General features: G+C 53.9%; 1 protein-coding gene across 8 annotated transcripts in view; it reads left to right on the top strand.

Moving 5' to 3' along the window:
• Positions 1-23,929, top strand: part of ARNT2 (aryl hydrocarbon receptor nuclear translocator 2) — a 163,565-nt gene extending 139,636 nt beyond the window's left edge. For 5 of the 8 annotated variants that reach the window (XM_064480648.1, XM_064480651.1, XM_064480650.1 and 2 more), the window contains 7 exons: positions 187-259; positions 1,121-1,244; positions 3,987-4,086; positions 6,875-7,013; positions 7,713-7,878; positions 17,954-18,119; positions 19,694-23,929. In XM_064480648.1, the coding sequence (XP_064336718.1) occupies positions 187-259; positions 1,121-1,244; positions 3,987-4,086; positions 6,875-7,013; positions 7,713-7,878; positions 17,954-18,119; positions 19,694-19,958 (1,033 nt within the window). In that variant the 3' untranslated portion in view covers positions 19,959-23,929. The remainder of the gene's footprint in view (positions 1-186; positions 260-1,120; positions 1,245-3,986; positions 4,087-6,874; positions 7,014-7,712; positions 7,879-17,953; positions 18,120-19,693) is intronic. The other 3 variants (XM_064480649.1, XM_031440699.2, XM_031440697.2) reach the window with 3 other exon arrangements.
• Positions 23,930-25,932: the final 2,003 nt, after the last annotated feature.

Here is a 25,932-nt window from a genome sequence, read left to right as displayed (position 1 = left end):
CTGGCAGCCCAAACGTAAAATACAAGGCTTGGAGCCTTGATTTGGGGCATTAAAAAAATAAAATCAGTAAAAACTGAGATGCATCAGCTGTCGCCCATCAAGCCTCCGGGACACAGGGAAGTTCTGGCTCAGCCCCGTCGCCACTACTTCTGTTCTGCATAACTCTGCTGACTTCTTGTTCCACAGGCAGCTTCAGCAGCAGCAGGCGGAGCTGGAAGTGCACCAGAGAGATGGGCTGTCATCCTATGACTTATCCCAGGTGAACTTCTGGAAAACTTTCCCAGTTGGAACTGTCTCCAACCCAAAGGACTAGGGACTAAATTCAACCCTTAGCTTGAGCCTCTCAGCCTAGTAGGTGCTGTTGCTCCCTCCACCCACAGTGCAGAGCATCTGGCCCCCGGTGGTGCGGGGGCTGGGGGTGGGGGCGTCTCCTGTGACTCTTCCATGCAGAGCTGAGCCATGAAGAGCACAAATATGTGAAGATGGGGTGAAGCACCGTGAGCCGTGGTCAGCTGGTCCTGGGACATCAGAGGGCCCATTGGAACATCAGAGGCTGTGCAGGACCTCTGGTGCCCACGTATTCGGAGGCCGGCCAGTGCTGTCCTGAACCTTCACCCTCCAGCCTCCTCGCTGCTTTCCCCTCATTTGGTCTGAGCGCCCCTCAGCACACATCCTCCTGTCACGCGCCCTGCCTCCCACTTCACCGGCACTGTCTCCATCCCTCCTCCACCTCCCCCGTCCCCCATCCCTTCTCCTCTTCTTGTCCTCTTCTCACTGCTTCTGGCCCTAGAGACCCGCAGCTTGTGTTAGTATTTGGCCTCTCTCTTAAACTAAACGTTATGTTCACCTTTCCTGATCTTTAAACTAAGTTGATTATTTTTATTTATCTCCCTTCAAGTGATCAGTGTGACTCCAGTGACCTTCCTGTGACCTCGTGTTCACACCCCAACCCCATCTGTTCTTGGCTTTCATCTACAGAAAGCTCCCCCCTTACAAAACGTCCAAACCGGAAATGCCCGCGATTCTGAGGGAGGGGCCCCGGTGGAGGAGAACGGGAAACTGCTGCAGGTGTCTGTGCCTCACGCGTGGGATGTGCTCTCATGTTTTCGTGTGCAAACAGGTTCCTGTCCCCAACCTTCCAGCTGGTGTTCACGAGGCCGGAAAGTCTGTAGAAAAGACAGATGCAATCTTCTCCCAGGAACGAGATCCACGTTTTGCTGAGATGTTTGCAGGAATCAGTGCATGTAAGTTTCCAAAGGGTGCTGAGCTTGTGAGGGTGTGGGGTTTTGCGTGGCTCTCCGGCCGTCTGGAGGCAGCCAGCCTTGAGGGAGAGTGCCTCGGAGGGCGACTTTACAGTGACTGCTACGGGGTGTACAAGGCTCACCAAGTACACGGTCCTGGCAGAGCCTCTCTAGCCCGGTCTTGCCTCTCACGTCCCCGTTCCCTGGGGCAACCAGCCTGGGCCCTCTGACATCTCATCTTCAAAATTTAAGGAATTGGAATAAATGAGCTCTACTCATTTTAGAGTTTTAACTCTAAACTTTAAACTACTCAGTTTAGTTTTAGCAAGCCGAAGACGTGGCCCTGGTTAAAAAAAAAAAATCTCTAATGTAGAGAGGACCATGTTGTAAAATAAAAATATGCAGTAAAAAGAGAAATAAAAAGTATCCACCATCTCACCACCTGGATTTAATCTTCTTCAACTTTTTCAAGGTTATCCTTTCTGTCTTTTCCTACACATACAAATTTTTTTTATATACAGAGTTGAGCTCATACTGTTGGGTAGCTTACTTTTTTTACATGACAATTTATTATGAACATCTCCCCAGATCATTAAACAATCTAAATCATTTTAATCACTTGCATTGAGTTCCAACTGCATGGACTTTCCACAGTTAACCCTTCATGGTCACTAGGGTGAAGGGAGAAACTAGCCAGCTCATGGCTGCAGTGGAGTGTGGGAAACGCCGTGACCGGAAGGGAACCCCAGTGGTGTCCTCCCAGGACTAACCAGCTGAGGACAGCGTGGGCCAAGGGGAGGACACAGAGGCCCCGGGCTGCTGGAAGAGGGCAGATCTCAGTCCTCCTGATGCCAGCATGCGCGGCGGAAGACCGCAGCCCTCGTTCCCACTTGGCTGTGGACCAAATGCTAAGAACGCAGGGAGCACACTGGAGCTACCTGCACTGAGGGCAGTGGGTGCCGGCCCAACACAAAGTCCAGCTGCCAACGGAAAACAGACCTGTTAGCACAAGGGAGCTCCCTGCTGTCGGTTCCCACCGACCGTGCAGAAGGGCCACTCTCCTGCACCAGTATTTCCTTGACTTTTTAACATGGAAATATAGTTTCATCTGGAAAGAGGAAACAATAGGACATCTCAGAGGTTCCCCTTCCTCCCAGAGAAGGCTGAAATATCTGACCAGATACCCCCAGCGTTTCTGGGAAATCCATTTGAAATTTTAATAGTCTACAAACATAGACGCCTTCTCATAAGGATGACAAAATGGGGAAAATCAACAGAAAAGAAAAAAGCAAAGGAAAATACATAGCCCCCAAATTTTTCCATCAACCAAGCTGCTTTCATATATGAAAAAACAAACAAACAAAAAACAGAAAGACCGTCTCAGACATGCACTGTCTACTTCTACTTCTTGGAAGTAATTTCTTACTTGTGCTTGTTTGGGAAATGAATCAAAATATGGGACACCAGAATGGAAGTGATCAGTTGGAAAAGAATTAGTGATGAAAAATGACACTGCTAACACCTGGAATTAGTATAAAAATTGTTAGAAGATACAAAAGCTGTTTTAAAATAAATAAAAACCAGAGTCCGATCAGTTCAGCAGAAATCCAGACATGCTTTGGACAGGGGAACTAGAAACAGAAATTTCTTGTATGTACTATTTTATCTCTGATATTTATAAAGATTCTAGGGAAATGGGAGGGCCTTTTGGGGAGCCCTGGGCACCTCAGCTTACCAGAAGGAGTGAGCGTTCACGTTCCCACTCCTGTTTCTCAAACTGCCACAGAAAGCACCCTCTTCTTCATGTAAGCGCTAAGCAGCCCAGCTGGGGTTTCAGCCCGTTTCTTCAGCCTCCCCCTCTGGGAGACACTGCTGAGCTGAGTTCTCTACGAACCATCCTGTCGTGGCAGAAAAGCATCATATCACGCATCCTATGTGGGCCTGAGTGTCTTCCCTTGTATGAGGAGCTCTGCCTCTCCAAGAAACCCTTGTGGAAGGTCAAGGAACACAGGTCAGGGCTGCCCCAGGGTATCCGGTCCCTGGCCCATGTCAGTCAGCACCTGCTGGGAGAGGGCAGCGGGGGCGGGCAGGGTTCTGGGCCCCTAGAAGGAGGGTTGGGCGCGGACTCAGGCCCCAGGTCCTCCCTTGCTGGCTCGTGACCTTGGACAAACTGAGCCTCAGCTTTCACACTAGCAGGTGAGAGCAAACATTTAGTTGCTGTTTGCTTTGAGATCAGCCCCTATTCTGTTATGATCACTGTCTTTCCAATAGGGAGACTGAGGCAGAGGTGGGTTAAACAGCATGTCCAAGGCCACACCCCTGACGAACAGGGCAGAGCTGGGCCTTAGAGTTTGTCGTTCTAACCATTGCTCTGTGCTTCCTCTCACACAACATGAGATGTGTCATTCCCACCAGGGAGAGTAGGACCTCGTAAACTAGCGTCTGAGGGAGAGCTCTCATTAGTTCTTTTCATCTTCCCGACTCCAGAAGGGCCTGCCTTCAGGTGGCTTGTGGCCTCAGAGCTGCAGAGGACAGCCTGGGGCCCTCGTGAGCAGGGAGGCCCGGGAGATAAGCGTGCGGAGGCCGGGAGGGAGCAGGCCGCCTGCGGATGGACTGCCCTGGGCCTGGGCCCTCCTGCTTGTGTGTGCCACCCCCCACACCTGTTCACCTGTTCGCGGGGCTCCCTGCCCTGGGGTCTGTAGGGCAGGAGCCCCTCAAATGTGACCCTTGCTCTGCTTTTCCCAGCGGAGAAGAAGATGATGAGCTCAGCCTCGGCAGCGGGAACCCAGCAGATCTACTCCCAGGGAAGCCCGTTCCCCGCCGGACACTCGGGGAAAGCCTTCAGGTATGGGCTGGGGAGGGCGGAAGGGGGCAGAAAGAGGCCCCTCACCACTGAATCCCTGGGTTTCAGAACTTGGCTCTGTGTGCAGCAAATCCTGCAAACATCACCTCGTGGTTCCCCATCAGTAGGTCCTGGACCAGGCTGAGGATTCCGGTGCCTCTGGTTCTGCCCTGAGAGCCCTCAGTGAGTTACCATAAATATATAGTGGCGGTTACTGTTTCTCAGATGTGAGGGGTGCCAGCCACTGTGTTCTGTAGTGGTACCTGCCAGGGAGAAGGGAGTGAGTTGGCCTCTAGTCAGGACCCAGATGGAGCGGAGCGGGGGACACCTGACAAGGCAGCAGGAAGTGCCCTGTCCCCGGGTTCCCAGAGGCCATGGCCATCTCCAAGGGGGAGAGGACAACTTCACCCACCATGTCTGGGATCTCAGCTTTTAGGGCCACTCCTGGGAGGTACAGGCAGGATGCCCGGTCTTCCCGAGGCTTGGTTCTTAGCATCAAGGGCCTCTTGTAGGTCATTGAGGAAGCAGCGAAAACACCACTAGAGGCAAGGCCTGGCTCCAGTGCCTGCCAGGGAAACAGGAGCTGAGGCTGGGAGAATGGCCGGAGGAGAGATGGGCAGCCTTCAGGGAGAATGTGTGGGCACTCATGAGAGCCCATCCAGTGCCCCCAAACCCGTGCCCAGGAGGGTGGGGCTCCCTATTCAGCCCACTCTCTGGCTAACTTGGCCAAAGCTGAGTTTCCAGATGAGATGCAGGCAGGGACTGAGGCTGGGCAGGTGGGACCAGCCACCCCAGGGAGCAGTGCCTGCTGGGGATTGCCCTCACTAACGGAGTGAGGCTCTCGCTTCCACACTGGTCCGTGGACGGACCTCCTACCTGCCACGGCTGGTGGCAGATAGTGTGCCAGCTGTGCCCGGGAGCGGCAGGCTTGAGATCTTGGAGCGGCTCTGACCAGCGCTGCAGCCGGGCCTCGCCGATTGCAGCCTGTTCCAAGGCTCTGGGGAACCCTGGCCACAGGCAGCGACTGTCTGATCTGGGGACAGGAGGACAAGATGGCAGCCCCCAGGGAGCTGTTCCTGAACCACAGTCACAGCCGGTCACCCAGCTCTGCTGAGCATTGGCCAAGGCTGCAGACTTCTCTCCTGCTGCTGCGTTCCTCATCCACTCAGCGCGGTGACCAGCGGTGGTTCTGTGCCAGGCTCTGCGCCAGCCTCTGTCCGGGCCCGTGTTTACCGAGTCCTCGTAACACTTGCTGCTCATCCTCCAGTCTTGACAAAGGGCAGCAGGGACGGAGCAGAGGCCAGAGGTGACGAGGAGCAGCCTGAGGCAGCGTGGCTGGGAAAGGCCTGGAGGCAGAAGTCAGGGTGCCACCTGATGAGGGGACAGGGCACGCAGGCACCAGGGATGTGCTGAGCGAAGCCTGGGAGGCAGGAGCTATGGGGAGGCTTCGAGTCCGGGAGAAGCAGAATGAGGCTGCGGGGACTTTGAGTGCTGCACTCAGGAGTTTGGGCTCCATCACTCATGACTTGCGGGGGAAGAGGGACTTGAGGACACAGGGTCCTGGAGGAAGTTCGGGGCGTGGTGGCATGGGGCACAGACCTGGGGAGCGAGGCTACAGGCAGGTGCTCAAGACACGCGGTCTGGCTGGAGGTGCAGGGCCTGTCACAGAAACAGAAGGTGGGCCCGGGGGCTTTCTGCCAGGACCCCTTCCCCAGGGCCAGCAGTGCTGCCGCCGGCTCTCCTCAGTCAGAGCTGCCAGGGCCCCGAGTGCTGAGGGGGTGGAGGAGAGGCCCCCACGGGGAACAGGGACCAGGAAAGGGCCTCCGGGCTCACGCACTCTCAGGCGGGAGAATGGGAAAGGAGGGCGGCCGCTGAGGCAGAGATCTCAGGAGGACGCAAGTGACCTTCCCCTGGACGCTGGTTGCGCCGGGACACCCCGGGCCCTGTTCTCAGAAGGGCCAGGCAGCTTACAAAACACACTGTAATACAGTTAGTAAGATCGTGCCGCGTCTTCTCTGCTGGTCTATAACCTGCCTCTCTTCAAAACCTGGCTGAAAACCCGCCTCCACCACAGCCTCCGCGATCAGCCCGCTTCCTCCCACTTGAGTCGCTCGTGGGCACCCAGCACTTTGTGCAGAGCGAGTCCCAGCGAGGCAGGAGCAAGGTCCTGAAGCGGAACGGAAGTCTCCCCCAGCTCTCCGTCTGGGAGGGGCTCGTTGTGCAATTAGCGCAGCTGGGAGGGTCTCACGGAAGACGCGCCTCGCCCGGGCAGGCCCGGCGGTAGAGGCAGCGAGCGATCAGGGCCCCAGCCTGGGCGGGCGGACAGCCCACGGGACGTGCAGCGGGCGGCGGATGGAGGCTTGTTGGCTTCGGTTGAAGGTTAACTTGGGGGCAGAAGAGGTGAACAGCAGTATGCCCTGCGGGGCTGGCCCAGGCCCCTCAGCAGACTTCCACTGACAGGCTCTTTTTTCTGAAAGCCTGTGTCCTATTTCCTCAATCCTTAAACCTCCTAGGTGCCCCAGAGGAACAAATTAACCAGAGCACAAAGAGCAACCAAGACTGATTTTTATTCTAAGAAGCTTCCCCCTTCCTATGCATCATCTGTTGAAAGCAAAAGACACACACAGGGCGGGATCGAGGCTGCACAGAGGAGGGGGCAGGAGACCCTGTGGGGAGACAGGCAGCGCCCTGGGGGAGAGGAGACTGGGCTCCCCGCCAGGGGCCTCCGGTGCAGGCCGGGCGCGTGGTGGGGGGCGCCTCCCCAGGACAAGTGCATTGTCTTCTCTGGCAGCTCTTCGGTGGTTCATGTGCCCGGAGTGAATGACATCCAGTCGTCCTCCTCAACGAGCCAGAACATGTCCCAGATCTCCCGGCAGCTAAACCAGAGTCAGGTGGCGTGGACAGGGAGTCGGCCACCTTTTCCCGGACAGGTATGGGCATTGGTGATGGCATCGCCCCTGGGTGCTCAGAGGGCACAGAGCACCTGAGCTGTGCTCTCTTGGGACCCCGGCTTTGAGAACGGGTCAGCTCACTGAACTGGAGCTGACCCCCCCCCACCTCCCAGGAGCACCGGCCACCCTAAGGGCACTTTGAGAACTGGGTCCCCAGCAGTGGTGCTGAGTCTGGGGGACATCCTGGGGAACCTGAGGGAGGGAGCAGATGCACAGAGACCCTCCATCAGGAGCCAGCCTCCTACCACTCTGGACCTCTGTTTCCTCGGCCCAGGAGTGCATAAGAACACCAACCCCAGGACATGTGCAGCTCCCTGCGGTCCCCCTGAGGACGGGTGTCCACTGGGCTGAGGGAGTTCTCAGTATTCATAGTGCCAAGGCCCCCGTAACTGGAAGGCATAGGACCCAGATCATTGTAGCCCTGAGGGTAACTTCACCCAGACCTGCCCCAAAGGTCCAGGGCCTGAGTCCCGTGGTTCTTGGGCCCCACAGTTTGGTCTGATCCAAGGCCTTGTGTCTCACAGGCTAGAAGGGCCACTGGAGTCACTACCAACCCCAAGCAGGACTGCCACTGCCGGCTGTACCTGCAGGCAGCAGTGACCAGCCTGGGCCATGGGGCACTGGGGTGGGGGACCTGCTGGTGATACCTGCCGTCTCTTTGCTTTGTCCTGATTGTAGCAAATCCCCTCTCAGTCCAGCAAGACCCAGTCTTCTCCCTTTGGGATTGGAACGAGCCACACCTACCCGGCAGACCCCTCCTCCTACAGTCCTCTGTCCAGCCCGGCTACCTCCTCGCCAAGCGGAAACGCCTACTCCAGTCTTGCCAACAGGACTCCCGGGTTCGGTAGGTGGGGAATGAGGGAAGGAATTCCTGGGAAAGCCGACAAAGATGCTTTCTGAGCATTCTGAGTTTGGGGGTCGGAGCCCCAAGCTCCCAGAATCCTAGGACCAGGTCTGGAGGCTTTCAAGCTTCTTCTCTCTTGGCTGCTTAGGCCTAGGCTCTGTGGATTGACTTTGTCATTTTCAAGGCCCTGGGACTCTACTTCTGTGTGCTGATGTCACCTGAATGCTGTTTTAACCCTTTATGGCCCTTAGCAAGGACTTTCACGTCACCCAAGTGAGAAACCCTGGAGTCTTGTTTTAAAAAACCAGAGACTTATAGGTTAGAGGGATGACCAATCGTGTAAGTAAATCGTGTAAATAGTAAGCATTGTAAAGCTCTCTCTCTTTTTAATATTAAAAGAGGGACCCTATCCCATGTGAGAGCATCTGGCCTAGCTTTGCTTACAAAGCCTCAGGCCATAAAGGGTTAAGTAAGCGGTCCTTCCGGTGCACGTCCCAGGAGCCCCCGCCACTGCTCATGCTGCAGGTGTTTAACAAACCCCCTCCCAGGGAGGGCCCCGTGTCACAGAGGAGGGGCTCGGAGGGGACCGCGGCGCCGGTAAGAAGCCCGTGCTGGTGCCCCTCCTGCCGCAGTGCTGTCCGCGGGGACACCCAGCAGTGTGGCTCAGGGGGCGTCTCTCTGCAGGGCGGGCCACTCTCAGGCGAGCGAAGCTGAGCCCAACATCTAAATTTCCATTTGGCGAGTTACAGGCCTCCATTTAAACTGTGTCAGCCTTGGGGAAAATGCCCTGCCGTGTCCCTCGCCCCTGCTGTCCCCTGCTGTGGAGCTGTCAGCTGCTGCCACCCCCCCCCCGCCCCCACGGCTAACAGCGGCACTTCTGGCCCCTTGGGTCTCGGGACACGGCATTTCCCGGCTCCCTGTCTGCCTCTTCTCCTTGGATTCAGCTGCCCTTTGGCGTTAATCCCACGTACTTGTAACCAGGTTCTCCTGTTCAGCCTTTAAATATCCTTGCCAGTTTATTCAGTGATTTTTAGAAGCACAGTGCTGGATTTTAGAAAGGAGACGCCCCGAGGCAGTTGCTTTCAAGTCAGCCAGGTGCTCTACTTCAAAACCACTGACTCCGCGGAGGGCTGCACCCCCCTGCAGCCCCTGCACGGGCTCCCTCCGCCGGGGGTGGAGAGACCCTGGGCCTGGGCCTGAAGGTGGGCCCAGGCACACTCGGCGGGCGGGCCCCTGGTCCTTCCTGGAAGCAAGGGCCCTTCTGACACAGACCTACTCACCAAGCCCTCCTGGGTGCCAGGCCCTGTGCTGATCCTGGGAAACAGAGGGGAGGAGACTCAGTTCTGACCCGGAGAAGATCACAGTGCAGAGACCAAGACAGGGGAGACCGGTAGGGACAGGGACACAGGCGGGCCAGTGCTGGAGGTGCAGCAGCCGAGATCTGCAGAAGGCAGGAGGGCCTTGCAGCAGGGTCCGGAGAGGCTCAGAGGGGGCCTGGCACTCACCCTGGGAAGGCCTAGAAGCATCTCAGTGTGGACCTAACAAGAAAGGCGGGCAGGTCACGCCCTGCCGCAACCATCTGGGGCCTTTGGCTCTGTGCATCTGTCTGGTCTCCACTGAGCAAATGCCGGACCCTGAAGTGCAAATGGAGATGGGACACAGGAAGGACAAAGCCCTGGGCTGAGGCCACCACACAACTTGATGACCAAGAACAGGGTCACACAAATGGGGCTCCAGGCTTAGCAGCCGTTTTTACAGCCGTCTTCCAGCTCTCTCACACTCAGATGATGATAGTTCTGACAACAGCTAACTCTTACTGGCGCTTGCTATGTGCTCAGCAGTTTACACAAATTCATTTAATGCTCACAAGAACCTGAAGCAGGAGAAACCATGATTATTCCCATTTCAAAGATAAGTAAACTAAGGCACAGTGAAGTCAGATAACGTACCCAGGGCCCCCCAGCTGGTCAGCGACAGAGCCGAGCCTGTGGAGCCAGGCAGCACGGTCTGAGTCTCCGCTCCCATCACTACTCCCTGTACTTGCCACCGTGTTTAATCCGTCGTTCAGGGTATCTCAGAATTGAGCAGGAATTGGATGTGCCCTGATTTCCATTAATGAGAAAGGGGCCAGAACCCTTTCCACGAGTGCATGGAAGAGACTATGAAATAGAGAAATTAAGGACTGGGACGGTCCCTGGGGCCTTACCATCAATCTCTCATTTGTTAACCTTGCACAAGCAGTGTGAGTGGATTAGGATGCAGTTGGCATGTGTTTGGAAGTCCAGTTGTGGTGGGACAGGCAGGTGATGAAGTGGGGACAGGAGGCTGCAGAGGAGAGAGAGGGAGGGGAGGCTGGGGCGGAGGAAGACCTCGACGGGGGTGGGCGCCAGCGTCATCTGTGGCGAGGAGGCTCCCAGAAGACATACCGGTGCAGGCAGGGGAGGCCCAGGCAGAGGGGTCAGAGTTCACATCAGTGTGAAGGACCGTGGTGTGCAGGGGGCCTGGAGAGTCGAGTGGACCGTGGGATCTGTAGAGTATGGGTGAAACTCCGCTCCAGAGGGCGTCAGGGGAGTGGAGTCCTGGTGGAGGGGAGGGGCACGCTGCGGTTATAGAGAAAAGGGGGTATGTGATCTGGAGCAGGGCCTGAGGGTAGGATTGACAAGAATGGCTGCTCCAGAGCACGGTGGGAAGGGGTGCAGGGAGGAGAGCAGGTGGGAATGGGTGAGTGGAGAGGGGACAGAGCAGTCTCTGTTAAAGGTCAGTTTCATTAATTTTTAAATAAACACGGAACCATTCAAACAACTGGCAGTGTTTACATTAGCAGTGGACCCACCCTGGCCCCACGAGGTGCAGATCTGAGTGGCTTCCCAGGGCCTCCCAAAGGGTGTGGGGGAGACAGCGGTGCCTTGAGACCTGTCGGTTGGGCCTGGGGGCTCCAGGCATGGCAGCGCCCGCAGAACCTGGCTCAGCTGGTTGTCTTGGCCAGATGCCTGAGCTCAGGGTTGACCTGACCTCCCTCTTCTCGCTGACTGAAGCAGGCAGGGGCCTGGGAATGTCTGCTGAGTGGCCTGGCTGAATGTCACCCTGTGATGGCCCAGGTGGCTGAGGTCAAGGGGAAATAGCAGGACATGTCCTTTTTGAAAAGGACGTCACCCGCAGCTGGACCCCGCAGGATGGCTCTGTGGATTGAGTTCATCCGATGAATGAGGAAATAGCCCTGGCTGGGTTCCAGCCCTTTCTGTGAATCACATGCCGGTTTTGCTCCAGGAGCTTTCAGGAGTCAACCTGGAGCATTCCTTCCACTTCAGGTCTGTTGAGTTACCTGGAGCTATTCCTGCGTTTGCGTTTCCAGCCTTAGTCTCCACTGCAGTCTGACCCGGTCCAGTGTCTAGTCTCACCTGAACTGCAGCGTCCAGAAGCAGAACTAGGAGGCTGCATGGTCCGTTCATGACACACTGACCACTCCAAGCATTCATTTCCTTAACAAGCCAAGTGGGAAAGGTGCTATGTCCATCGGGGCCCAGGCAGGACACAGAAACCACACCAGTATTTGGAACACGAAGGTTTGTGATAAAGATTTTTAGCTAATAAAAGATGGTAAAGGAGGACCCTGAGGAAGCCAGGGACAGCAGACATGGGAGCAGCTTCCCCATCAAAGGCCGGGGGAAAGTATGAGAGAAAGGAACTGAGAACTTGAAGGAGACCCCACTCCACCAAGCCTGACGTTCAGACCTCATTGAAAGTGTGTCCAGCATGGGACCCACAAACCTGCTGGGGGTAAACAGACTTGCCAGAGGCTGTAGGCTGCAGCTGGTCTGCAGAAGCAGCCTGCCAGCTGGCAGAGAAACTCGCTAGAGGGTGCAGGTGGACCGGAACTGGTGGATCCACCCACCAGGTGGCCGAGGTTTCACTGGAAAGTGCCAGCAATCGGGCTGGTTTGCCACCCTCTGGGTGATAGAGGCACTTGCTGAAGAGTGAGTGCCACTGAGCCTCTGCACGCTGCCTGGAGACACACTTGAACCAGAAGAGAAGCCGGTTCCTCGGCTATGCCTGACCTGTCTCTCCAGCACCCTCTATTGACAAAGCTTAACATTGCAGCAGATGGCAAAGGAGCAATGTTCACAGGGTCCAGTTCCTGTATCACAAAGCAGGGTGAAGAAGGGTGGGTTTAGAGGTAGGAGGCATTAAACGGATAACTGGCAGAGATTTATATGATGCAGATCCCTGTATTGGTTACTTCCCTGTTTCAACTACCCCCAGGCATCTGCTCATTGATGTCTCGGTTTCTTGGAGAAATCTGGGGAGGCAGGCACACAAGCTGCTCAATGAAAGTGGCTCAGAGGTGCTGTGGCCGGCCAGGCTTTCATTCCCCAACTTGCTGTGAGGGTGCGCATGCGCCCTTTCCGTGCTGGGGCTGAATTCCATTAATGTCTTCCCACCAGGCTTCCAGAGACAATGACTTAGCAAAACCAGCACGTCCATTGCTGCTTGTCCCCACGTGCTTCTCAGTGTAGGAGGAGGTAGCTAAAGCACCTCATTCCCGCAAGACACGCATCACAGCACGGCAGTACAGATCAATTCAGGTGACAACAGGTGACACTGACAGCTGAGGATGAGCATCCAGAAGCTCAAGAAACACACCCACCATGTAACTGCCCTTCCTTGGATGAGCCGTGTCCGTCCCAGGCGGCCCCAGCTGCCCTAGCAGATTTGCTCTGGAGAGGAAGGTTGTCATTCCAGAAATGTCTGAAGAGTCTGTCAGTGAGAAATAGGACGAATAACTGGAGGTGGGGAGCAGGCTAGCAGAAGCAGTGTGAGAGAGGGGGTTTCAGTGACCTGGAATGTTTCCAGGCACCCTGCCCCTTTCACTCCCCAGCTCCTGCCCCAAATCTCAGTCCCGTGCATTCTTACTAGTGAATTTTAGGGAGCTATAGACCTTCCCACCCCTACTAGTTAATGATGAAAATGTGAGATCTCAACCAGAAATCATGGGAAGTGTGTGATCCTTGTTGTGAGGTGCAGTTCTCGGCTGAGAACCGCAGGGAGTCCTCCGCCTGGAAGGCACTTGTAAGAGAAGAAGGTGCCCCTTGGGGGTCTCGCTGACTTTATCCGGGGTTCCCCACCCTCAGCTCTGTGGACACTTTACGTCAGATAACTCTGTATTTGTTCATGCAGAGTCTAGCAGCATCCCTGGCTGCCGCTCACCAGTGCTTCTTCACTTAATGACGCTGAGAAGTGCCTCCAGATATTGACACATGTCCTCTGGGGTGGGGGGGGTGGGGGTGGGCAAAACCACCCCTGCTTGAGAACCACTGAGCTAAGCCCTACCACATGGGACCTCTGAGCAGGACTTCAAGTGAAACTTGAATCTTAGGGCAATTTCCGAATCAGATGGATCTCACAAGGGAAGCGTTAGTTAGCAAGAGTGAAATTATAGCATTGAGCATCATTAATTTTTTTTTTTCAAGGAAGATGCTGTCCCCTTTCTTCTACAACCTAGGAATCTACAGGCACCTCAAGATTCTGACCTTTGGTCTGAAAGCCCACGCAGCTGGCACAGCTGGTGGCAGCCCGGTAGTACATTCTGTTCGGACCCCTGGCCTGGGAGGTGGCCCGTGCTTTCTGCCAGGGCTGTGGCAGCCTAGGCTTTGCTCAGGAAGCCCACGGAGCTAAAGAAGCACAGCTTGGCTAGACGCCAGCTCATGGTTTGCAGCCATACATGTGGCTTTGGGAACAATTAGGCAACAGAAGGATGCTGGTGATCATTGGTTTTTTGTTGTTTTTTTGTTTTGTTTTTCCAGAAAGAGGCTATGGGTACATCTTGGGGGTAGGCCATCCACATCCCTGCTCACTGTCTGTGTGCAGTGCTGGTCAGCCAGGGCCAGGGTTTAGGTTGAGACACTCAGCTCTGTCATCCGGGAGAAGCTATGTTGTAGCTGTTACTCATTTTTCAGTCAGGAAGGTCACTAGTGCAATTCAGTAAAGAGTTCAGTAGCAGGGGCTGAGTGGGGGCCTTTCCCCTTGAACTGTCCCCCGACACGCCTGGTGATCTCATCCTGCAGGGCATCTTCAGATGTAACTTCCTCCAGGAAGATGCAAGCTGAGCTAGGTCCCGCTCCCTTGTCCTTCCACGCTACCTGGGCTTCCCTTGCAAGCCCTCTTAACAATTCCAATTACCTAATGATTCATCTGTCTTTCTCAGTGGATCGGACCATTGCAATCCATTGTCTCCCCAATACACTGCTCAGTGTCAGGTGCACAGTAAGCGCTCACTGTAAACACCAGATGTATCAAATGAATGCATGTGGGCTTCAGGGTCAAAGAGATCCAGGTTCAAACCCTGGCATTTAGAAGCTAAATGAGTTGGGCAAATTTCTTGACATCTTTGAGCCCCAATTTCCTTATCTGAAAAAATGTGGACAGTGGACCCACCTCTTAGAGTCAGAGTGAAGAGGAAATGAAATGATGTGTGGGAAGTACTTAGCACGAAGTCTAGCACATCGTCAGGACTCCAAAAATACTAAGACCGTCCCCTCCCTTCTTAACTAGCTTATGCCGTTTCGAAAGCAGTCCAGTTCATTGATTTTTTTTTTCTATTGCACACATTTAAGAAGAGCATGTCCCTTCTCAGAAGTTTAGGAATTTTTATTCTGAAATCTTGTATCTACAATTAACAGAATCAACCCCAGACACAAATAGAAAGTTCGTCTTTCTGTCGTCTTCACCCCGCTCCTCTGTGCCTGTCTCTGGCTGTCACTGAGGAAGACGGATGAAGGAATGTGTGTTTGTTTCATTACAAGGCAGCTCTGTCTGTGCAGCCGCTAATGCAAATAGACATAAAAGTTTAGGAATGTTCACGTCTCTTCCTTCTTCTCCCCTTTCCCTTCTGTTACTCTTTCCTTCAGCAGACACTTGTTGAAGCCTCCTTTATTCTAAGCACTATACTCAGTAAGTCCTGGGACGGACGTAGCTATGACCCTTGCCTTACGTTACTCACAGCCTGAGTCATCCTAGTGTGGTGGGCCCCTCCCGAGAGACCAGGCAAGGGCCGCAGGTGAGCTCTGGGGAGAGGGTGACTGAGGGTCACGGTCGTGCAAGGCCACATTCCATCAGGGCTTTGAGCACAAGTGAATCGTGCAGGCACAGAGAAGGGGAAGGACTTACACAACAGAGGGCGCTTGTGCAAAGCACAGAGATGGCACGGTGTGTGGCATGGGGGGCGTCCAACCATGGGCGTGTGATGGGTGGGAGAAGCTGGGGTTACAGAGAAGAGAAGTGAAGAAGGGAACTACTAGCCATGCCCCTTCTGGTCTCGAGTGAGGTCTCTGAAGAGCGCTTTCTACTTGCCATGACTAGGTTAGGGAGCTAAGAGTTTCTGTTCTACCTCTGCTTAACCCTCTTAGAGCCGCTCACAACTGCGTGGTAATACCTGTTTACTCCTCTCTCCCGACCACGCTGTGAGCTTCCCGAGATGGGAGCTGTCTGGCTTCCTGGGGTATGTGCAGTACACCTGTGCGTGGAGCCTGGCTCAGAGTCGGAGCTCGGGCAACATGTGCCCAATGAATAAATAGATGAGTTAGTTCATGGGGATGGGAGGGTTGCCCCGTCTCGTCTGCTGATGAAAAGGAAAGCCTAACTCACTCACACCTCTGCTTTCAGCCACTAAGGGACGGAGACGTACGTAAGAACCAGGGGCACCCAACAAGGAGTTGCAGAGGAGATGGGGGAACCAAAATCACATGTAGTCCGAGAAGCTAGCCGAACAATTTCAAAGAGATGGTGGTCATGAGTGTGGAGACCCAGGAGAGCTTAGCAGTGAGAACTCTGAGTTTCTGCTGGGCTGGGCTCGGAATTACAGACGTGGCTGTAGAGTGATTGATTGCAGGTCGAGGAAAGGGAGGGAAAGGGGAAAAGACGCTGTGTTAAGGACGGCTTTAGAAGTTTGATGGCAAAGGGAAGGAGAGGTAGACCCGTAGCTTGAGGTGGGGCGTACCAGTCGGCCAGGGCAGCCATACAAAGCACTGCAGACTGGGTGACTGCAAACACAGACACCTGTCTTCTCACAGCTCTGGAGGCTGAAAGGCTGAAATCAAGAAGTCAGCAGGGCTGGTTTCTTCTGAGACCTCTCTTTTTGCCTGGTAGATGGTCCTCTGTCTCTGTGTGCCTGTGTCCGAATTGCTGCTTCTTGTAAGAACACCAGTCATACTGATTTGGGCTAACCCACGTGAGCTCATTTCACCGTAACTGCCTCTTTAAAGACTCTTTCTCCAAGTACAGTCACAGTGTGAGATACTGACAGTTGGGCCTTCAACAGACCAATCTGGGGGACACAGGTCAGGCCACAACAGAGAGGAAGGGTTGAGAGAATTAATTCATGATGGGCAAGACTCCAGCAGGGAATCACTGTCATAGGAAGATCCCAGAGGAAGCCAGGGGACTCCTGAAAGGCAGTCACTTCTGAGTATGTGAGGACAGCCCCAAAGTCCACCCCAGCCTTGGCCTCAGCAAAGGTGGCTGTGTCCATCCCTCCTGCCTCCGAGCCACATGTGGTCCAGCTCCTGCTCGGCCTCTTGGGTCTCCAGAATAGGGCAGGTGTCTGTCCAGTGAGACTCCCCTCGCTGCTCCAGCTGGGGCTGCAGCACATTTAATTTTGCCACAGTTCTGAACCAGACCTGTTCTAGATTGTTCCATTCCCAAATCAGGCCAGTGGACGCGATTCGATGAAGAGTCCCTCCTGGCCCACGGAGTCTCATGACAGAGTGTTACGAAAAGCCATTTCAGCAAAGCCAGATGTGTTTTTTTTTTAAAAAAAAAAAAACAAAAACCCAGAATCCTATGTGTTCAGTAGATTTAAATCCCTCTTGTGCTGAAATAGGGAATTGTATCCTTTCCTGATTTCATAGAGCCCTTTACCAACTATCATCACGCGGAGTTTGAAAAGCACCAGTGGTGAGACATTAAAGAATGCGTATGTGTTTAATTAAAGCCCTTTATGTCTCAGGCAGTAGGTAAGATGTGCGTGTGAGAGAGAGAGAAGGAGGGAGAGAGGGTTGATCTTCCCCCTGAATACCGTCTAGCCTTCCCCTAGATTAACCCAGTGCCCACTCATCGGGTGGGAGGGGCCGCCTGTGGTCAGCATGACTTGAAAGAACACGTGGGCCAAGATGGGGCCTGTCCTGCCACCCTGAGCTTGACAGTAAGCCCGTTGCCTCCAAAATGTCATTGCATGACTCAGAACAAGAAAAAAGTTCTTGCAGTTTCTCTTAATGCACCTTAGGATAAACCAATCCATTTGAGTTGAATCTTTAAAATGTTTTAAACAACATTCTGCTCGTGTTTCCTAGTTCGTTTTTCCATTGGGAATTCTTTGTGAAGTGTAGACAGAAGCAAGGCTGCTCTCGATTACAAATTAATTTGCCAGTTCCCACGAAGAGACCTGTCTTCTTGTCTGAGCTGCGCCCAAGTGCCTTTCCTCTCGAACCAGCCAGTACTAGGAAGCACTCAGCCAAGGAGACAGGCGGAAAGGGCGTGGCTCTTGGCCCCCGTGGAAGGGCCTTGTGAAGCGCCGTGTGTGGCTTCAGCCAAGTTACCCAAAAGGCAGTGAGGCCAGCAGAGGTCGGGGCGTGCTGACGTGAGGCTCTTCCTCTGGTGGGGCCAGGTTCCTTTAAAGAGCAGCTCGTGAGCCGAGGGGGCTTCCGGAGTGGCAGGGACTGCCTCTCCCTTCTCGGCCCACAGACATGGCCCGCGGGGGCGAGCCTCCATTAGTGACCAAAGAGGGCACCAAGGGCTCTCAGGCTTGTGGGCCCTGCTCCCTCAGCGGGCACACCCTCTCCGCCCAGTGCCTGCACCATTTGGCAGAAACCTCCCATATCTGTTTCACCCATCCAGCTCTCAGCTGCAAAACCAACTTCTTATCAGTCAGTGTGAGACAGAGGGGACGGTGAACACAGTCAGCCAGCTCGGATGGACCGCACCTTTCAGAAATGCGGGGCCCTCTGGGCTACAGTGGTTCTTAGGTCTCACGGAGCCACGGGATGGCTTCTAAAGGAAGTGTCCTGTACGTCGGATCTTTCAGCTGAAAGTGGACAAAGTAGCGGGCAGTTCCAGGGGCGGCCCTCGGAAGTCTGGTCGCAGTGGCAAAGCCAGCACCACGGACAGCAGAGCGGTGAGCAGCACTCCCACCAGCAGCCCGGTCAGACTGAAGTGTTCCAGGTAAATCAGCGAGCACCGCCTTCTCGTAGGTACCGGCGCCTTCTCTCTGCTTCCTTTCCTCCTCGGTCTCGGCCGCAGCACCGACTGCTGATAGCGATTGTGAGTTCTGGCCCCTCCTGGGGCAGGCGGCAGCCCTGACTCAGAGTTTCAGCAGTAGGAGGCTTGGCGCCTCTCCTGAGTTAAGCGCAGGTGTTGCTGGTTGAGGCTACCAGGGCACCTTGCAACACTCCGTTGTTTGAGACATCCCTGGCCCATCCCGAGCGCCTCGGGCAGCCCTGACCTGAGTGTGCAGCAGCCGTGGACACCGCTGGCAGCCCCGCAGCGCAGGACTCGGCCCCCTCGGGGTGTTCGTGGCTCCACTTTCAGCCAGAATTTCTCTCTGAAAGGCTCCACGTGGGGGGCTGCACCTGTTGACGCCCCATCCATCCCCCCGGGTGTTCGTGAGGGAGTAGCATCTTGTAACAAGAGCCCAGGCACCTTCCATCCTCTTCCAGATCCCCAGGCCTGCCCCGCAAAGCGAGGATGGAGCAGGAAGCACATGGTGGGAGGGCTCTGAGACTCCTAGGACTATAATCCCCCTTCTCAAGGGAGAGCTTTCTGTTTACCCCCACCTTCTTCCAAGCTTCTTTCCCACGAGGTCAAGCAGCAGCTTCACAAAGGTCTAGAACTCAGATGTCACTCCAGGACCCCAAAGGGGCAGAATCCTTTTACATATTCAGAGAAGTGCCTCACCCAGGCCCTTGCCTGACCTCCCCTGACCTGTGATGATTGCCCCCCTTTCCTCCATCTCTAAGGCTCAGCCCTGGCTCATCGTGGTCACACAGCTAAAAAGAATTCTTGGGGAAATCAGTTTGTGAAACCTTGACTAAACAAAGTTATTCAGTTTCTTGACTGCAGGACTTATCAGAGCCTTTATTATACTAATGAGGACTAAGGATTTTTAGGAGGTAGGCAGAGTACACCTTGTTTCACAAACTTATTTGTCCACAGAATTCTTTTCTCCCAGTGTATCTCATGGGCCAAGAATTTGACACAACACACTTTGGGAAATTTGCCATAAGGGACTGAAATGTAGCTAGTTCCATTTTCTGGAGGGGTAATCTGAGGCCCAAAGACCGTGAAGGACTTATTAAAAGTGAAGTCTAACCAGGCAGGGATTTGGCCTGGATGTTCACGATGAGGACCTGCCACGCAGAGCCCCTCCATGCACGTGGCCCTCCTCCTGCGCCCACCCCCGCATAGCAGTGCTGTTGCGTTTGGATCATTGACTGTGTGTACCTTGCTCGGAACCAAGCTGTATCCTCCCACAAGTGGGGCTCTTGTCCACCCTGTGTCCTGGCTCACCTCTAAAGAGACAAAGGTTGTGTGCTGAAGTTGTGTTTACCTGCTAGAACGACAGCTCCTGGGGTGGGGGGAACAGCTTCCCAGGGCCTCAGGCATTTGAGGACCCTCGCCGAGCCCCCTCAGATGGCAGGGCGTATTCCTGGGCCACCTCCGTTAGAGAGATGATCGTGAGGGTGGCTGGCAGGCTGGGCTCCTGGGATGTGCCGGTGCTGGAAGGATGAGCCGACTCCCCTGCCTTCTCTTTTCTTCTCTCCTGCAGGACATGCTACCCATGCCAGGAGACCCAACCCAGGGGACGGGCAACTATAACATCGAAGACTTTGCCGACCTGGGCATGTTCCCACCGTTTTCCGAGTAGCTGCGGGCAGAGTGAGGCTTCCGCTGTGCCGTGCCCCACCTGCTGCGATGTCGATGCCCGTGTGAGTGGGCCCCCCCTCCGCCCGGCTTGTCCTGCCACAGGACCCCCCCGCAGAAGACATCTCACCCTCTGTGTGCCCCCCGGCACGGCATTGCTCGGCTTCTAACCCCCAGCCAGGGCTGCGCGGCCACTGACCAGGAGCCCGCTAGACGCTGGGGGTTTGTTGTATTTACTGTATTTTACCTGTGTGTGCTTGGGAGGCCAGCCCGCTGGGTCCTTGAAATCTGGTTGTGAATCATCTTATATATCAGGTAATTGTCACCTATAAAAAGTTCAGTTACAGCCGAGAGCCCAAGCAGTAGCCCCTAGGCCTGCCCAGGAAGCTGGAATCTGGCTTCTTTCTTGCCTTTAACTTCTGTGCCCATGTGGGGCTCAGGGGGTGCTGGGGAAAGGGGCAGTCAGGATGCACAGCCTTTGTTCTAGGAGCTGGCGAGGGGCAGCCCGGGGTCCTCTGTCCCCGGCTCAGCCACCTGTCTGTGCGTCCGTCGTGCTGTAGGACGTGTGTGCTTCGTGCAGTGTGACGTGAATCCCTGTCCTGATGGATGTGTTGTGCCCCGTGTCTGTCGTGTGCAGCCAGAGTGGTGTCTGAAATCCAGGGTGTGTGGCGAGAGTGGGAGCCCAGACATGCAGCCCTGTCTGAGCTGGGCGGTGCCCTGGCCGGGGGAGGCCTGGCCCAGGGCCTGGGCACCGGGCAGACAGGCCGAGCTGAGCAGGTGGGCACGTCACAGTGTCACCAGGTGCCCTGGCCGGCACCGCTCACTTTGCTATGTCAGGCCTTTGGCCCAGGACCCAGTGCAGACTCGAGCAGTCGTCTTCTGAGAGAGACCAGCCCCATCCTGTGAGGGAGCCCCCCCGAGAGCACCCACCCACTTCTGGGTCTGGAGAGCAGCCGTTCCCAGCCCTTCCGGCTTCCACCAGGTTTCTCATCCCTTCCTGATGCCTGCAGGGGGCGCCCCTTGAGCCCACAGAGGCCAGGCCCTGCTGTGCACGTGTGAGGGTGCCCCGGCCTCCTGGCCCTTCTGAGCCACGCACATGCTTCCCCCGGACCAGCCTCTGGAGACGGCAGTGGGGCAAACCCCGCGCGCAGAGCTGGGAACTCTGAAACACCTCCCCCGAGGCCGCCTGAGCTCCTTTCTTCAGTAGGGGACAGTGGCGTCTTGGGAGGGACAGAGTGCAGGTCTGTGAGGTGGGAGATCGGGCTCCAGTTCTGGGTCCAGTTCTGATTGTGCCCCACACTCACCAGGGCCCTGAATTCCTCACATGGTCTCAAGATGGGAGTAAAAAGCTTCTGCCTGGCTGACCTCGGAGCCCTGGTCCCTGGCTTGTTGTGTTTCCCTCAGATTTGAGATTAGTTGAAGAATCCATCCCATTTTGACTTACCTCTGCGCCCTCCCATGCCCTATACACTAGGGGAGAAACTCTGGTGTTCTCTCCTTTTCCTGGTGGTCGCCCTCCCATCAGCTCCCCGACTCTCACGTGGCTGCTTCAGGGCCGGTGGAGGAGCCCACCCACTGGGAAAGCCTTTTTTTCAGGCAGATCCCTCAGGCACCTGGCTCAGAAACGGCCTGTGTGTCCCTCTCCCACACCCCCCACCCCACCCCGAATCCCTGGAGGGCCAGGCTGAGTGGAGTTGCTTCCAGGCTGCCTGAGCGCTGGGTGAGCCCAGCCTGCAGGAGGGAGCCGGGGGAGAGTGTCCGCTCTGCTCTCTGAGAGCTCTGAGCTGAGCCCCAGCCCTGCCGGTGCCCAGATGGGAGCATGTGTCCTGCCGTGCCTGGGGAGCCCCCCCTCTAAACGTCCGGCGTTGTTCGGTAAGAAGTCTACGGCTGGCAGCCAGCTTTGTGTGATCCCAGCTCCGAGGCTCTACATTAACACTGGCTTTACAGTTTCTAGAGTGGCTCTTAATCCTTCTGTATACAGTGGTGATTGGATTTGGGCTTTAGATGCGCAGGCTGTCCTCTTACACTTAGGAGCCTTTTGGCTTCTGGGAGAGCGGCAGATGGCTGAAACTCCTCACACCCTCGAGGACCAGACCCAGCAGGGGCTTCCCCGGGCGTGCCCTGCCCCTGGGGCCACCTCTGCCAGCCTCCGCAACCTTGAGCTTGCCCCAGGCAGTGGACTTAGTTATTTCCAAAAAAGGCACAAAAATAGCTTTTGGACCCAAGAATGGTTTCTCAGTGAAATGAAAACAGACTCTCTGTGGCTTTTAATCTGTAGGTTTGGAAGCTTGAGGTCGGGGGAGGCGGGGGAGCGGGATCTTATGTTTGTTTCTCCTTCTAGTTTTTGGATGAAACCGGGGGCTTCTCCTAGGTGCGCACGTTGGGCTGGCGCACAGACCATGAGCCTGCCGCACACCTGGGCTGTGCTGGGCGCTGGGGGACTGCAAAAGGACGTGGGAGGAGAGCTCTGCTCCCAGGGACCTTCTGCTACTCGCTCACCTACACGAGCATCCAGGGTTCAAATTCTTGGTCCTCGAAAGCTAAGATTCGTAGATGACTGAAAGCCTCAGTGGGGGAGGATCAGAGCTAAATAGGCCGCCCCCTCCCCTCTTCCCGCTTTGTCTCGTGAGCACCGGCAGGGACTCTGACTGCAGTCAGGTTGGCCGACTCGAGTTCTCTGCCTTCTCTACTCTCCACTCCGCTTTTTGGTTGTGCTTCCTAGAAGCCATCAGTGGCCACTAAGCAAACAGACAGGACCGAGAGGATTCCACACCGGAGGAACTCTCTCCCCAAGGAATTTTGAGACAAACTAGAATAAGAATTAAATCCTTCAAGGGTCTAATTATCCCAGTTTATAAAAGAACCTCCCTCTCCAGTCCTGCCCAGTCAGGCCAGGATGCACGTGGACTCTGTGCAAATCAGTGTGGCCCCCGCCCAGGCCCTAGCCTGCACGCCTCTCCTCCTGGAGATGGAGGCAGAGCTGGGTTGGGAAGGGGAAGGGCACTTAGGACTTTGGCTCTGGGCTCACTTCCTCACTCACACCTCATCTCACATCTACTAGGCCTTTGGCTGGCTTTCCTTAGGCCGAGCCAGCAGAAGGCTTTCCACCCTAAAGGGCCATGCAGTGGCTGCCTGAACCTTGGGTGAGAACATGAATGTAGCCACACTGAGGCTCAGCCAGGACTTGGTGACTTCGACAGTGGCTAAGGAGGTTCTAGAACGCCCTGCCTGCCTATCCCTCCCCACTAGTTTTGTCTTTCGTTCTGGTTTCAGGGAGTGGTAGAGCCATCACAAACAGCGACATTCTCCTCCGTTCCCCAGTGTGTCCAATTCACCCCTTCCAATCTTTCATGAATACCTGTTGCAGCCGGGGGCGGATTCTGACAGCTGTCGGAACTTGCAGCAGGGAGTGTAAACCTCCCGTGCCCATCAAGGGGCTGTGCGTTCCCCAGACAAGCCACACTCCGGTATCAGTGCTGCGGCTCGGCTTGGCCCTGGGAAGTGAGTAGTGTACCCTTCCCACCACGTCAGCCCTTGGGCCAGCAGTGAGCCTCTCCTCCCCAGGCCCACCTGCTCCCTCATGGTTAGGACTTGTCACATAAGCAAGACCAAGCCGATTACCTAGCAGCTCCAGCCAGTAGCAAGGCAGGATGGAAACGCTCCCTGTTTTCATAGAATGTATGGGTTTGGTCATGAGGTCGCTGTGACCTGACCTGCCAGGGCAGCCCCATGCCATTCCACCGCTTCCCGACCAGAGCCTCCTGCTGTGTACTAAGGGACCTGGCTGCCTAGGGTCTGGGGCACTTTAAAGAGGCGTCGCACCCTGCTGCAGGCCCATTTTCACATACAGGGGAAAGGGGCAAAAGGCAGGTCTCGTGGGAACAGGGCAGCTTGCTTCCTAACAACCTCGCTCTCCTTCGAACCGAGAGAGTCCACAGACAAGCTTCAGCGGGCAGTTTAAGCACTTAATCGTTGCTCTCTTAGCCTTTCTTCTTATGGATGTGAACTGTGCTGTGGATAAATCATTTGTATTTCTTGAATGTGCTCTATGACTAACAGTTATTAAGTCAGTTGTGTATATGTGTAACTAATGTAACTGCCTTTTAAAATTTCATTACAATAAAAATGACTTTGCTCTGAACACTGAACAGCCCAGGCCAACTTTGTAACTGAACGATTTGTAGAACCTACTCTTGGAGTTTGGGAGCTCTCTCCTTCCTGAGGGCCGTGTTGTGTTGCAGCCAGAAAACGCATGCTAAAGAGTGTCCCTGTCGGGGTCTGCTTACGTGAAGTAAAAAAGGAAACTAATAATTCTTGGCCTTGTGTGTTAGGCAAGGCTCTCTAGAAGGTTCCTTGCAAACAGTGTTTTTTGTGAATCATTATAAACCTATGCTTTGTGGATATTATTCCTGGTTTATAGATTAAGAAACTGGGACTCAGAGAAGGTAAGTGACTTATCTAAGAACACACAGGAAGGAAATGACAGAACCAGGATTTGAGCTCAGGTCTCATCACAAAACCCTGTATGTATTGTCCTCTTAAACACTCTTATTATTTCCTTTTTAAATTCTTCCAAAATTAAATTCGTATTTTAATATGCTCAACCCTCTAGTAAATGCTTAACAATTCAAATCTTTCCCTGTTGAAAGAGAACCGTTTGGAGTCTAGCAAAATAGTAGACTAAAATCACTCTGAAACTCTCTTCCATCAAACATAGAGCATTGCTATTTTTTATAGATTTACTGAGCTATCACTGACAAAATAAACTACACATATTTAAAGTGTACATGAGAGAAAGTTTTGTGCTCTTGAGTTAAGCATAGATGTCTTGGTTTCTAGACTTAAAAGGATGATCTACAAAAGAATAAAATGACAAGCTGGATTTTAAAAATTCAAGGTCACAAAGGTGTATTCAAATGACAAAACTCATGAAACTGTTCACTTCAGGTGGGTTCTTTAAGTTATGTTTTGCATAAATTATATCTGAATTAAGTTGATGTGAAAATGATTGCAGGAGAGTTTTTTTAGGGAATTGACAAGGTGACCCCAAATTTCCTACGGAAGAAGAAAAAGAAAAAGAAAGGCCAATACATCCAGTGTAATACAACATTTAAAAAAAAAGGTGAGAGGAAGAAGAGAAGGAGGAAAAAGATGAAACAGCCAATCTACCAGGCACCTGGAAACTTTATAATTAAAACTATGGGACTGGCAGAATGGCAGAACACAACCAAGAACCAAGAAATACACACACATTCAGAAAAGATTATTTGCCGTACGTGCCACCAACGCGAGCCAGAGACTGTCATTCAAAAGAGTCAGCATTACAAATCACAGGGGCCAGACAGACTTCCTATAAATAGTGCTGGGGGAAATACAAAGGAAAAGAAGAAATTACATCCTGATCTTACACAATATGTGAAAGATGGATTCCACACGGATGAAAACATCTGAGTGTCAAAAAGCAACATACGTAAAATACCTTGAAAAAAATCTAGGAAAATAGATTTATGAAATTAAGTCAAGGAAGGAGTTTTTAAACATGGCACAAAGACCACAAACCATACAGGAAGAAATGGTTATATTTGAGCTCACTAAAAATTAATAATAATAATCAGCTTAAAGAAATGGAAAAGACAACCTAAAAACTGGCAGAAATATTTGCAATTCAATTTATGTACCCAACAAAGTGATATTCAGAGAGAATATTCAGATGTAAGAAGATTCATAAAAATCGTTAAGAAAAATACAACTCAATAGATAAATGACCAGAGTTTGAACTGTCACTTCATCGAACTCAAGTGGCATTAGACATACAAGAAAAGACTGAACTTCATGAGTGATTAAGGGAAACGCAAAGTTGAAGCAAGATAACGTCTGTCACTCAGATTTACTAAGTCTGGTAACGCAATTGTGATTACAGATACAGGGAAACGGGCTTTTCCCTTGCAAGTGGGAGACTAAAGACAGTTGTTCTTGGAAAATATTAGGCAATGTCCCGCCACATCAAAGATGTACCAACCGTGTGACTCAGTGACCCCCAACGCTCAGTGTCTGTCCTAGCAAAGCTCCCACGTGTGCACAAGAAGACAGGTGGGAGAGTCATCCCTCTTGGAGCAGTGAGACAGGGGAACAGGTCTAGGCACC

This window comes from Camelus dromedarius, chromosome 29 (assembly GCF_036321535.1).
Source record: "Camelus dromedarius isolate mCamDro1 chromosome 29, mCamDro1.pat, whole genome shotgun sequence".
NCBI lineage: Eukaryota > Metazoa > Chordata > Mammalia > Artiodactyla > Camelidae > Camelus > Camelus dromedarius.
The sequence above is the reverse complement of the archived record's forward strand: the minus strand, read 5'-3'. Positions and strand labels throughout refer to the sequence as shown.